Below are 14,285 nucleotides of genomic sequence, written 5' to 3'. Positions count from 1 at the left end.
GTCTGACCAGTTAACCAGCTAATATCAGCTTGTAAACTTATTTTGGTTTAAGAAGAGAAGAAAAGCGAGGCAAATAATAATAATTGCTAATGAAACGCTAATGAAACGTCAACTAAATTTACCTGGCGTTTATTTTAGAACGTCATTATGTGTAATGAAAATTATAATTGAGTGGAAAAACTTGGTATTTGTGACTGTTCCAACACTGCCATCCTTAGGTAATTTATAACAACAAAAAAGCAGCGAAATCAAAACAATCATAAACAATTTGAACACAGAAGTATAAAAACCAGAAGTCTGGATGTTTGGTGTCTGTGGTGAAGTGGGTTAAGATTAACAGTACAAGCAAACGTACTGACAATACCGACACTTTTTTTCCATCGTCCTGCTGTGTCGATATTGAGCAAACCCGTTCCATGCTTATCTGGTGAAGTCAATTAATATTCGAACAACCAATCACATTTCATCGTGGGCTGGTTTTTAGGTTTGCACGAGGACGGTTTGTTGATTGACACGCTCAAAGTGCGGCCCCGGTCGTCGACCTCCGACCAATCAATTTTACTTGAGGGAGGACTCAAAGTGTATTTTTTTGAAGTGTCACTTACAGCAGCCAATGGCTATCAAGAAAGGGGGCGGAGCCTGCAAAGCGGACTTTCAGTCATTGGGTGTGCACCATTTGCCAATCGGCGAGACAAGCGGTGATATCTGTTCACCATTTGAACGGAATCATAAGTCAGGATCTCAGGGCACATCCTGGGTAGCCTCTTTATACACCTACACTCCAAGCAAACATGAGAGATAATCAGATACAAGTTGTCAGAAGTGACATTTGTGAAAGCCATACTGGCATTATTCTGACTTTCCATGTTGGGATGTCAACTTTGGGGGCTCATTTGTAATTACAGCTGGTAACTTGAAAAAGCTGAGTTTGAAGTACAAGTGCTGTTTTCTGGGTGATTTGAAAGTCGAAGAAGGGAAAAATCTGACTTCTGATTACACCCCAGAATTTTTCAATATCCAAGATGGTTGCCTTGCATTTGAAACACAAACAAACTTTCAGATGCAAATAATTTATTTGCCCATCTGATGTTTTGTATCTCATCTGAACATGCTGTCTGGATGTGATAAATAATAAATACATTCCAAATATTGTGCTTGTTCCATTATTTCTGACTTGTAGCTGGAGCCATGCTCAACTAGGGTGCGAAGTGTCATTAACGGATCTGAACTCAAAACCTAGTATTTGCTTTATTCAAAAGGGTATCTCCTCTCACACCGGTTTGTCCGGGTAATCCACCGGCTGACTGTAAGAGAACGCACCCACCGTCTGCGGGCGTCACTTACGCTAGCAAGGCCCGCCTATTGGCCGGTCTACGGACTTCCCACAGACAGTTGTATGTTTCATAAAAATGCACTCTGATGCGGCAAGTAAGTAGAAACGTTTCAGAGGCTTTTCGGTATTAATTTGCGGTGTTTGTCGGCTAGGGAGTCGCGTGTCAGAGAGAAGGAAGCGGACGTGCGGGGTTTCTACATCCGCTTTTGTCCCGTGGCTCCGTGAGGTTTGGTGAATCCCGTGTTATTTGCTGCCCTCTTTGTATTTGGCAGTACTGTCTGGGGCGACAACAAAGGACGGACGCCTACTGTAATTTCACTTGTTTTGAGCCTGCAGAAGGATCAGTAAGACACTTCGTGGTCGTCTGCAGTCGGTTTTTCGTGTTGTGCATTCAGTGCTCGGTCAAATCCCGCCGACGTTGTTTGAGTTCAGATTGTTTTCGATGGTTATCGGTGAGTTGTGGTGTGTTTTTCATAATTATTATTCGTCGTGCCTGGTTTCCTCGCCGGGCTCGTTTCGGCTCAAACTTGACACCGACGTAATGTCACCGTCAATCGGCCGATTTTCTGGCCAGCTGCGGACTGTTGGGGAGAATGAAAATTGTGACGCAGTTGTCTAAAACATCTTTGGTTTGCCTGCCGCAGCGCCGCTGTCGCTCCTTGCGTCACCTGCATCAGCTGCTGCAAAACGTCTGCGCAGAGCTCTCCTGCCAGTAGCCATATAGCGATACATTTTTTAATCAATGTAAAGCGTATTCAGTCAGGGAGAAAAATGTTGGGGGGTAGACGGGGTCTGAGAGAAGTAGTTGTTTCGGGAAGGCTTGGGAGTTGTAGTTCCGCATCCCAAGCGGAGTCGCAACCCCTAATGGCCTCCTCCAAGAAGAAGAACTACAACACCCATACGGCCAAAGCTCTCTGGATACTTTGTAAACTCTGTGCAAGTTGCTTGTCTGGACTGCTATTTTAGGTATGCAGCTAGTGCTTTCCGTTCGTCTGCACGCGTTGGCTATTTTATCCAAAGTTTGGTCCCTAGAAGTAAGTCACCACTTGATGACAGCTTTAAATCAGAAATCGGCTACGATTATTTTTGTGACAGGGTTGCTGAAATGGCCGAATACGTTCCGAGTTGAGGGAGAGACCTCCTCTACAGTTTTCTAGGACATGAAAACTCGATTTGGAGACCATCCGCATGATCTGTTGGTTACTAACCAAAAATAGTCCCAAAATACGATCATAGAGTTGGTTTGTGCTACGATGATGTCGCTCAACCTGTACCCCTGCTCAGTTACGAACATTTAGAATATACTGTTTTACATCTGTTCTCTTGTGGACCTAGATTTTCAGCTGAATTCCCATCTGACGACACTGGCCAGTATCCACAAGATCCATCACACCTTACACCGGCTGGTAAATATCTGTTGTCATCTTTTTATTATTATTATTATTATTATTTGAATCTCCATGTCACTGAACATATCAGTCACGTTTCCACATGTTTTTTATTTTTATTTTTTATCTTTTGTCAGAATCTGACCGAAGACGTTGGACAGGACAGCCACCCCTCAGGTAAACCCACATGGCATAATCTGAAACACAGTGACCTATTTTCAGTTTCCCTTCAAAGACCATCGCATTTCTTCTTGAAAATGTTTTCAGCGTTCATGCTGTCATCCACTCTAACAAGGCTGGAAGTTTTGGAACAGAGCTTTATCACATGCACTCACCTTGGAGGGTTTAAGAAGCCTGTGCAAAAATATGCAAACACTTTTAAACTCCAGGTGGGGCCTAGTGACTGCAAGAAATGTAGCAGCATCAGTACATCACATGTTCACACGAAGGTGTCACACCTAAGCTGTTGCATAGCTTTAGGTAAATAATAGTAGCTCCGGTGCACTTGTTCTGTAACGCCTTGCAAGCTCCAGAGTCTATATGTAGTCTGGTCTATTTGTACGGAAAAGTCCAATCTTTGACCAAAGCACCCATTTCTAATTGAAGTTTACATTTGTGATGATAGGATAGTAAGAAGCTTTTTCCTAGCAGGGCTCCTGAATATTCTGGTGGTAAGATACTGTATTGGAAGCACCAATAAGAAGACATATCGGTGATTTTTATTTTTTTTTGTTGCAACAGTGCTGTCCCAATGAGGGACTTTTCTTCACTGGTTCAGTGTTTTCCAATTAGGGTGAGGGGATGCTGATGGTAAAGCGTACATTTGTTTTTAGGGCTTTTTACACGTCTTTCTGAGGCATTGCTAGGGCAGCCAGTGGTCCAGATTGTCGTACAATAATTCTGTTTCCTTCCTAGCTTGCTGCTCTAGAGCCATGCCGCCGAGAAAAAAGAGGAGACCTTCTGCTGGAGACGACCTATCAGCCAAGAAAAGTCGCCAAGACAGGTGGGAGATTCCTTTGTTCAAGATCTAGTAGTTTTTTTTTCTTTCTGTATTCTTCTTTTACAAAAATATTCATATCAATTGAACTATTCCACATTGTGCAGCATTACAACCGCATTACAACCATTGTGCCGCATTACCTCTATATAGTGAATATAATAAAAATATTTTATTATTTTTGTAAAACAATAAAATGTGTTTTTTTGGGATTTTCTGATGAACCAACACATTGTTGTGGAAACATTTTGTAGCAAATTTTCTTGTTTTTCATTTTATTTAATTTATTTTGTGTTCGGATCATATTTAAATTACTTGTAATTTCACACTAGTGTTATAAATGTTGTATTTAACACTTTGGATAGGAGGAGATCCTCAACAGTAACCAATTTCCCCTTTGGGATCAATATTCTATAATAATAAAATTTTATTTATAACGCTCTTTACATGTAAATCTCAAAGTTCTACAAAGTGATTAACAAAAAGCATTAACCAATGCAAGACTCATGTAAGATATTAAATGTAAGATCTTAAGAACAAGATCTTCTGAATTGTGAAGTAGGAGAAAACAATACATTGTTTTTAGATGATATATATATATATATTTAAAGGTTTTATTGGCTCTAGTGGTCTTTATTTTACAGTGAATTGACAGGAAAGTGGATAATGACAGAGTCGGGAAGGCATGCGGCAAAGGTCACCAGGCCGGGAATCGAACCTGCGACAGCCGCATCGAGGACTAAGGCCTCCATATGTGGGTTGTGCTTAACCCCTGCGCCACCACAGCACACTGATGTCACATTAAGACCTTTTCATTAGGTTCAGTGACTTAAAGTGGTTGAGGCTACCAGTAACTAGCTACTAATATACCCTTGCTAGCTACCCTTGCACTCTGAGAGTCTACACACACGCTGTACTGTGTGTAAGAGTAGCTAGCATACATTGCTACCTAGCTACCAAGGGCATAGTAGTATATTAGCCAGCATACTAGGATATACTATCATGGCATATATTAGCTAACATATTAGGATATACTAGTGTGGCATATATTTGCTAGCATACTAGCAGTTTTTTCTGTCTTAAGTTTCAATCAAGGTGGCCTTCACAAGGTCATGAAACGTCTTAAATTTGAATGGCTGAAACCTACAGAAACCCTGTAATTGCTCAGTTGGTCTGTCACGTAAATTCCAAATGAAATGTGTTGAAGTTTTTTTTCTGTATTGTTACAAAATGTGGAAGATGGTGTTGCTAAGAACCTGATTTGTCTGATTTATAAAGTAGAAATGGGCATAAAGATGGCTCTTTCTGCTGTTTTACCAGTAGGGATTTTTATAAAGGATATCTTAACTTTCTTCACTTTCACATGCTGTACTGTGTGTATGGTTCTGCTGACTGTCTCCTCAACTGCAGTATTTTCAGAAAACATGAGACGTCGCAGATCCGGGAGGAGGAGACGTTTTCCAGTAAAAGATGTTTGGAGTGGTTCTATGAGTATGCAGGTAAATAGCTTCCTTCATCCATTCATCCATCCATCACTGCTGTGCGTTCACAGCTCTAAAAACTGAACTGACGCTGCTCATTTATCTAAACCAGGTTGTGACGACGTCGTGGGTCCAGAGGGCATAGAGAAGTTCTGCGAGGACATTGGAGTAGAGCCAGAGAATGTAAGCAGATTTTTTTTTTCATTGTTGCCTGGGGCGTGATCTCTGGTTCTCCCAGATAATCCTCCTGGAACTCCCAGCCTGTACTGTCAGTTTCCATTGAGTTGGTCATTGAGGTCCGGTAACAGCCTGCCAAAGGAATCGCTCCTGTTTAACAATTTATGCGACTGTCGTTTTTACATTTTATTCCCAGGTGGTGATGCTGGTTCTGGCTTGGAAGCTGGATGCTCAGAGTATGGGGTACTTCACTCTTCAGGAGTGGCTAAGAGGCATGGGCTCACTGCAGTAAGCCAGCCACCATGTTTCCATCTCTTTCTATTCAAATTCTGTTCAATTCAGCAGAGCTGTTTTTAAGTATTGACCCTCTCTGAGGTACTTCTACTGTTTTTTTTATTTCTTTTAAGGTGCGATTCCACTGAGAGACTGAGGAATTCGCTCGACTACCTGAGATCTGTCCTGAGCGACAGCACCAGTTTTAAGCTCATCTACAGATACGCCTTTGATTTCGCTCGAGTAAGTTGAGAGAGAGACGGAGAGAGAGAAGTCAGACTTTTAATTAATTTCAACTGATTGGAAAAGCTCCACGTGAGAAATGGTTACACAACACTGCCATTTGTTTTGAGACGTTTCTTAATTAGTAAATGGATTATATCACAGTGTAATTGACTCAATAAACAACCAATCATGTGGCTTGTGGGTTCAAACTCCAGCCAATAGCGTGTCAGGTAGTATAGTGGCAAAGTATTTCAGTTTTCCAAGCTGCATTTTGTTTTGAATATTTTTTTGGGGGGGGGATGTGTGACTAGGCAGAGTCGGTTCAACAGGAAAGTCTAATGCTGAGCTGAGAATAGGCCGTGCAGCTTTGGTTTGGTGTATCGCATAAAATTCAAAGAAACAAGAAGAAAAGGAAAAAAAAAATAAAAAGGTTTCATGCCATTTTTGCCTGAATTTTAACATGAGTATTTTTTGGTGGTTTTTCATTGAACAGGAAAAAGATCAGAGGAGTCTGGACTTGAACACAGCAAAGTGCATGCTGGGGCTTCTCCTGGGGAAAACATGGCCTCTGTTTCCTGTGTTTAATCAGTTTTTAGAGGTGAGCATATCGATAACACGTATGTAGCCACACGGAACCGTATCTAATCTGAAGCACTTGGTTTTTCTTTTGTTCCTTAGCAATCCAAGTACAAAGTCATCAACAAAGACCAGTGGTGCAATGTTTTAGAGTTCAGCAGGACAATCAACCTGGACCTTAGTAACTATGATGAAGACGGTGCCTGTAAGTCAAAACCCGATTGAATGGAAATGTATGACATAGAGATGCACCGATCCTTTTTTTTCTTTTTCCTTTTTCCACTTCTGATACCGATATGAGGTTTAGTATCAGCAAAACTGATCTGATTCAGAATATCGTGCTAAAGCAAAAGTCCCTAAAGCGTTAATTTTTTTTAAACAGACATAAATGCACTGAATTACACATTTATTTCATAACACTGCACCATTACAGCATGCTTAAATATGGCAATAGCGTCATAATCTTGGTCACGCATGTAAAAACAACACAACTTTAATTAATTAACAGTCGATGTAAAATTAATAATAAACTGAGAAAAACAATCGGTTGACTACCAATGTTAAAAAACTAAAATAAACTGCTACAAACCTTCTTTAAAATTGTTTTGAAAACTAAGAATTCTGAATATAATGTCAAATAAATAATAAAGCATGACATCACTCAGAGCAAAATCATAGAATTAGACTGAATAGATCTGCCCGATACCCAATCTAAAAAAAAATTTTTTTTAAAAATCCAATATTGGGGTTGATACAGATGTTAATATCGGATCGGTGCATCTCTGGTATCCCACTGATTTGTTACGGTAGTAATGACTCTGTGTCTCTTCCTTTTGTCAGGGCCTGTTTTGCTGGATGAGTTTGTGGAATGGTACAAGGAAAGACAGATGTCATAGCTACAGATGAGGGGTGAGAGGGTGAATGGAAGAAAAAAAAAGTTTAACTGTGATCACAACTACTCTTGAGCATAAACAACCAATAAGCAAAACACAACAAAATCGGTAAGGCAGTGACAGTTGGTGCCTCCTGGTTAAAAGAAGGGGTTCAGGCTGTGGGCGGGTGGGTAAGTGGGTGGTTTGGGGGTTTTGCTGCCCTCCAACTCCCTGTTCGGAGGAGCGCTGTCCTTGTAGAGTTATGCTCCCCATGGAAGTTGCATTGTGGGGTGGACCCCCGTTCCCGAACCCCACCGAGTGGCGTTGCTCTCTGTCACTGTGACGTCTCATATTGTTGTCTGTGTTGGGATGACACGGTATCTGTCGTACGCTGACGGTGGAAACAAAATGGCGTAGTCAGCGCAGGGAAACCAACAGGGGCGACCATTCGCGGGTTGTGTTCGACTCTCAACCGGGATCACTCGGAAACCCCCTAGGCACACTCGAGTATTAAAAGACCCGTGCAATGAACTTCGACCTGAGCTCCTCGGGACAGATGGCACTAACTATTGTTTGTGGGTTTGTTTAGTTTAGTAGTTCTCCTAAAAAGCACACTGTGTCAAAGGGTTGACTGCAGGTTTCTGATGCCTGCGCCGTTTACTATTAAAAAAAAAAGCCAGTTTGTTCTTTCCCTCCATTTTTTCCCCTCTTTTGTCCCTCCTCCTGTTTTGCTGATAACTTTCTGCTAGCCCCCCATGCAAAGACTTCAGACCTCATAACACCAAACGAATCAGCATTGCTGCTTACCAACTCTTACTACAGTGCAACCGTGAGCCACCAGTGCTCTGCTCTGCATTCATTGGTCTATCGACCGGTTTATGTCTCTACGCTGCGTAGATAAGAGTATTACTGTGCCTCAAACATGGAAAGTCGCATTGTGTGTCCCGCACAGATACCAACAAACCCTAACATTTCTACATGTGACTCTACGGTGCCTTTCAAAAGTATTCACACCTCTTACTTTTTTTTCCACCCAAAGTTTGTTGGAAAACAAACACAAACTTCTACGCATTTCGTTGGGATTTCATGTAGTGGACCGACACAAAGTAGTGCTTTGTTCTGAAGCAGAAGGAAAATGATGCATAAAAAAATTTGAAAATTGGACCATGTATTTGTATTCAACCCCCCTGAATTAGTCCTGCTTACAACTACTTTTCACAGCAATTATAGTTGTAATGTATTATTTTTTTGGTTTGTTTTGGTTCTTTAAGTCTACTAGTTGTGTTAATTTGAAGTTTTTTTGCAGACTCCAACTGATTTTCTTGCTGTGTTTTGCTAATTTAGTAGTTTGCCTATCAACTGCATTTCTGAAAAGAACAGTATTACTCCAGCATGATCCTGCCACCACCATAAATAACGGTGGGGATGATGAAGTGAGCCATATGCAGTGTCAGTTTTCCATAACAGGGTTTTTTCCCTGTTGGCTAGAAAGTCAAATTTTGGTCTCATCTGACCTGAGTTTACTGTATCTTATGGTAAATCCCACTTCTGATGACTTCTTCAATGCTTTTCCTTTGGCCATTCATGCTGTACTTGAGGGTCAGATTTGTGGAGTCTTAGATTAGTCATTCAGTTTTCTGCACCTTCTTCTGTTTATCCAGATGATGTTTGTTTGGGTAGACAAACAGACATCTGTTACAGACATCATCTTGCATTATAAGATGAATACTCTGAACAATGTTCCAAGCTAAGGATGTCAACTCTGCCTTAAATCCTTGTCTGGATTTGTTATTTAATAAAATAAGTTGTTTTTTTCAAACTATTTTAAATGGAATATATTAATTTGAATATAGCATGTACCAGATGTACAAATGTAGGTATTTAGTAAATGAGCTATATTGGAAATGATTTAGAATGAGTGTGGCCACTAGAGAACAGCAAAGTGCTTCCAGTATAATTTAATATGCAATAGTGGTACGCATACACCACCTTGTGTCCATTGTAGTTAAACATCTTCACTACTTTCTCCGTGGCCTGTCTGCTCTGTTCCTTGGTCTTTATAGAGTTTTCTGTAACCCCCCGCCAAAACCCCCTGAGTAAATAGGATCTGATACAAACACACCACACAACTCTCAAATTAGGATAAAAAACAAAACAAAACAAAAAACAACTTAATTTTCCTTCCACTTCAGTATGTTCCACTGCTTTGTGGTGGTTTGTCACAAAAAAAAATAAAATTCCCATCAAAATGCACCGATGTTTAGTGTTTGCAACTTTTCAAACCGTGGGGGAAAAAAAAATCAGGGGTGCTCAACGTTTTTTGCAAGACACCGTACATTCAGGACATGCAGGCAGTGACACACAAGTAGTCAGGTAACCTTTCAGGATGATTTCAGACTGTTTAGGCTGTGTTACATAGTGCCAGATGGTGTCCATTTTTGTCTTGGTATTTGGCATTTGTTCGTCTTCCTCGGTCCACGGATAGTTTCTGGTCTCCTTTTTAACGAGTAGCATTCCTCCCAACGCTGACAGCGTTACTACAGCTGCAGTGGAACACCCGAGACCTCTCTGAGGACGCGGCGTCCTTTAGGCTAGTGAGGTAGGTTTGCTCAAAGCATTTCTTTGTACCACCCATAGGGCGTGAACGAAAAAAAATAAAATAAATGTGGACACTGACCATTTGAAAGTGCGTGATGATGCTATGCTGTTCTGTTCGCCTAGTGTAACGTTCTTGTAACACATGTATAAAATCTTTTTTGTCTTTGACTGTGATGTGATGCTGCACCGTCAGAAGATTTACTATTTGCATGCATGCTCTGACAGAGCCTTTTGTGAATGGATGAGATTTTTTGAAAACATTTTTCAGACATGCTTTGTTTTGTACAGTTATTTGTGCATGTGTTTTGTGCTTAATTTGACAAACACAGTCATGTTAGTTTTATTTTTCCTATGAAAAAAAATTAAAAAATACACACAATTGTGTCCACTACGACCTGGAACACACCTGTAACCTCATGGTGGATCAGGAGTTCCCTCCTGCATTTATCCCATCCCCACACATCGTTACGTAAAGAGTAATAAGACGGCTGCAACTGGTGTGAAGACTCTTATTTTATTTATATAAATAATTTTTTTTCTGCAGTTGTCATGATGCACTTAGAAATCAGTTGTTAGATCACATGCATACGATTCCGTTGGGGATCTCCACCATTAGCAAAAACTGGATTTAACCGTTTCATTGCTTACCAAATACTGTGTAGAGATAAATCTTTTAGTATTCTCCAATGAAAATGCAGGAGGATGAACAGCCTTGTCCCGACTGTAAATATGTATGTAAACAATGAGTGTCTATATGTTTGTTTTCACTATAACCAATGTCTATACACAAATAAAAAGGTTTATTAACTTACTGGCTGATTCCTGGATTCTCTGACTATATAACATGTTTGGGGGGAAAAATACAGCTGACATCACGATTACAGTCCACCTTTTTACAAATACTCAGGCTCTACTACAACTTTAGGAAATTGTTTTAATGTAAGGAGTATAAATGATCTCATAGTGAACTTGATTTGAAGGTGTCTTGATCATTTAAAAGCAACAACCAAAAAAATGTTTCAAACATTAAACATAATTGAGGGTGCTCCTAAAATTACTAATCACAAATATTTACATGTAATTTCAAAGCTTATACGGTTGTAATAATTTACACTTAAAAATAATGTACATGTTAAAAAAAAAAAAAAAAGCTCCAGTTGGCTGCCAGTTTTTCTGATTTCAGACCTTCTCGTATGTTTTACTTTTTCTACCAGCAGGATCTTTTCTTTATTAAGGAGATCTCCACCTTTGCCCTCTTCAGTCATCTCTTCAGTCATCTTGCTGAGGTGTAGCTGGATCAGGAAGTGAAGCCTCCGTCAACGAGTCCCCAGTGCCATGTCTCTTGAAGTGGGGGACACCGTACAACAGCAACAAATCTATGCCTTTTTTCGACTCACTCGCAGAAGGAGAATGAATTTGAGATTGTCGAGACAAGACTTTGTCTTTTTCAGACTGGCTGTGACTGGAGACGGTGCCGTCTTGTGTATCGAATGCAAGATGTGTATTTTCATCCCACTCCCAGCTTTTCCTCTCTCGTGACATGGCTTTTAGGGCACTCAGGCCTTTCCTGTCACTCTTGCCCCCTAATGCAGCCCTCTGCATCTCAGGTGTCCTTTGGGATGAGTTTCCAAGCACATGGAGAACATCACCGGAGGGAGAGGGTGTGACTTCAAGACTAAGTGATGAATATTTGTGTGTTTGTGTTGCATCTGATTTCTTGCTGAGCTGCAATATGCTAAAGGCAGTTGTACTACTGGCAGAATCGTATGAGGGAGAAGTTAGCTCTGTGAATGAAGCTTGGGGCAGGGATTTGGACATTACGTCCACGTTTACTGATTTGGATCTTGAAAGGTCAGGCAAATCATGACCAACACGAGTCCATTTTATTTTCTCCATCAGGTCCCCATCGGTCTTGGATCTGGATTGTCTCAGTCTCCTCTTTATGATGTCATCAAAGCTTGTACTTTTTGTGGCGTTTGAGGCAAGAGACACGTCCTTGTCATTTGACACATCTTTTGAAAGATTAGGTATTTGGTCGACAGTTTGACGACTGCCAGTCGGTGTGAAAGAACTGCCTGGCAGTGTTAAGGATTTGAAAATAGATCGCTTATAAGTGATAAGCGATTCATCTGTTTGTCCAACGATAGTTGATGCTTGTGTGCTGTGCACTGCTTTGTGCTCTGTCAAGTCTTCATTCTGAATGCCAAAAGGTGGGGTATTACTTCGCTCTGGAGATGGTGTCTTGATATCGTAACGTCTCTTGATGCGTGGAACACCACGACTCAGGTCAGTGACACTGTGATCTTTTGTCTCATCCTCGCTGTCACTGCTAGAAGAGGAATTAGAGCTCTGCTTTGACGGACTAGTTGAATCTTTATCACTGTGATTTTTATTTATTCTCTGTTTAACTATATCTGAGAAAGTGAACTTGTCTTCTGGACTCCTTGGAGTAGGAGACACATTTAGTTGAAAATTTTCCAGCCCTGGAGACGAGCTTTGGTGCGTTGTTTCTTGGATCCCAACAAACCTTCTCCTTAGTCTTTGTCTTCTCATAGAACCATTTTCACTGCCAGAGGAGAAAGGAGAGTCTGGTGGGGAGATCAGATCGGATTCTGTTGCATTGGATGAGATTTCGAGACGCTTTCGGAAGCGGGAGACGCCAAGATTCATTGTGGCCCATCTTGACTGAAGCTCTGAGTCTACCTCAAGTGTTGTTCTGCTGGTGTCATTTGTTGGCATGTTCTCCAGGTCACCTGAAATATCAGTAGACTTTACCAATTTGATGTTGTGGTCTGTCTTTGGATTGTAAGGAATGTTTATCCCAGGCGCTATGTGTAACCTTACGAACTTCTCTGAGGTTGTTGATGTAAAGGATTGATCTTCTCTGATTTTAGCTTTCTGGTCTCTGTTCTCATCCTCACTTTCACTACTGGATGACTGTGATGCATGTTTTTTAAACCCCAGGGATTTGCTGCTGAGGCCCAATCGTAGCAATGGTGATGAAGCTTTATTATGTACCTGTCTGGTTAAGGATGGATTGACTCCTTCAAGGTTTATCTCTCCGTCAACTTTCAACAATGATTCACGAGGAATAACAGTTTTGATATCTAGACGTCTTTGAATATGTGGTATTTGGCCAAGATCCAGGGTAGGCCACTGATTTTCTGAGTTAGATCTTAATGATTGAATTATGTCAGCTGGATTCCTTAAGATCAGTGGCTCTTCTAGCTTTTGCGTTTTCATGTGGCCTCTTGTCTCATCCTCACTGCTAGAAGATGAGTCAGAACTTAGAGATGGTACCTTAATATCTAGAGGACTCTTGATATCTGTCTTTCCAAGACTAGATGAAGGCCAATGATTTTCCAATTCTACCTTTGCTGACATCTTGGTGGAAGACGTTGACACCCGCAGTTCCTCTTGCTTTTGTTGTATCACATGCCCACGTGTTTCATCCTCACTGTCACTGCTAGAAGATGAATTTGAAACTGGTGCTGGTGCTTTGATATCCAGACGCCTTTTAAATTGTCTTATTTTCCAAAGATCAAGTGAAGGCCACTGGTTTCCTTGCTTTTGACTTGTTTTTTGGTTTGTTTGAACTGGCTGCTTTGATAATAGTAAATCCTCTTGTTTCAATTTTGTCATTTTGTCTTTTTTATTATCACTGTCACTACCAGGAGAAGAATCGGAGTCTGTTGATTGTGCCCTAGTATCTAGAGGATTCTTTAATTCTTTTGTTTTTCCAAGATCAGGTACAGACCAACGATTTTGTGGTTTAGGATGTACTATTGGAAGAACTTTACCTGGAAGCTGCAAAATCAGCAATTCCTCTTGTTTTTTCATGTGGCCTCCAGTTTCATCTTCACTGTCACTACTGGAAGATGAATCTGAATCTGATGATGATACTTTGATATCCATAGGTTTCTTGATTTCAGTTGTTTTGCCAAGATCAGGTACAGACCAACGATTTTCTGGTTTGGGATGCACTGTTGGATAAACTTTACTTGGAAGTTTGGACATTAGCAATTCCTCTTGCTTTTGTTTCATCACATGGCCTCTTGTTTCATCCTCACTGTCACTACTAGATGATGAATCTTTATCCGCTGTAGGTGCTTTGATATCCAGACGTCTTTTGATTTGTTTTACTCTGCCAAAATCAAGGATAGGCCACTGGTTTTCTGGCTTCTGGGTTGATGTAGTTACCTTAACTGGAAATTTTGAAATGTATAACTCCTCTTGCTTGTTTTGTGTGATTTGATCTTTTCTTTCATTGTCACTATTACTACTAGAAGATGAGTCTGGATCTGTTGATGATGCTTTGATATCCACAGGTTTCTTGATTTGGGTTTCATACTCACTGTCACTGCT

At 40.7% G+C, this 14,285-nt stretch overlaps 2 protein-coding genes across 3 annotated transcripts in view; one reads left to right on the top strand and one right to left on the bottom strand.

The window, feature by feature from the left end:
• The first annotated feature begins 1,328 nt into the window (after window positions 1–1,328).
• On the top strand, window positions 1,329–9,554 carry dcun1d4 (DCN1, defective in cullin neddylation 1, domain containing 4 (S. cerevisiae)). Of its 2 annotated transcripts, none has more exons than XM_007550705.2 (11): window positions 1,329–1,428; window positions 2,669–2,739; window positions 2,859–2,898; window positions 3,637–3,724; window positions 5,129–5,217; window positions 5,312–5,382; window positions 5,573–5,664; window positions 5,784–5,892; window positions 6,368–6,472; window positions 6,553–6,655; window positions 7,291–9,554. In XM_007550705.2, exons 1-11 carry the CDS (start codon window positions 1,410–1,412, stop codon window positions 7,344–7,346), a joined length of 843 nt encoding a protein of 280 aa, XP_007550767.1. In that variant the 5' UTR covers window positions 1,329–1,409; the 3' UTR covers window positions 7,347–9,554. The 2 variants fall into 2 exon arrangements, with proteins under 2 accessions (XP_007550767.1, XP_007550768.1); XM_007550706.2 differs by lacking the exon at window positions 1,329–1,428 and adding an exon at window positions 1,583–1,785.
• A 1,635-nt stretch (window positions 9,555–11,189) lies between these two features.
• lrrc66 (leucine rich repeat containing 66) overlaps window positions 11,190–14,285 on the bottom strand; it is an 8,803-nt gene continuing 5,707 nt past the window's right edge. The window contains exon 4 of the mRNA XM_016670694.1: window positions 11,190–11,261. Coding sequence (XP_016526180.1) covers window positions 11,190–11,261 — 72 coding nt within the window. The remainder of the gene's footprint in view (window positions 11,262–14,285) is intronic.

This window comes from Poecilia formosa, unplaced genomic scaffold (assembly GCF_000485575.1).
Source record: "Poecilia formosa unplaced genomic scaffold, Poecilia_formosa-5.1.2 Scaffold37, whole genome shotgun sequence".
Lineage (NCBI taxonomy): Eukaryota > Metazoa > Chordata > Actinopteri > Cyprinodontiformes > Poeciliidae > Poecilia > Poecilia formosa.
Note: the sequence above shows the minus strand (reverse complement) of the source record. Positions and strands in the feature narration are given on the sequence as shown.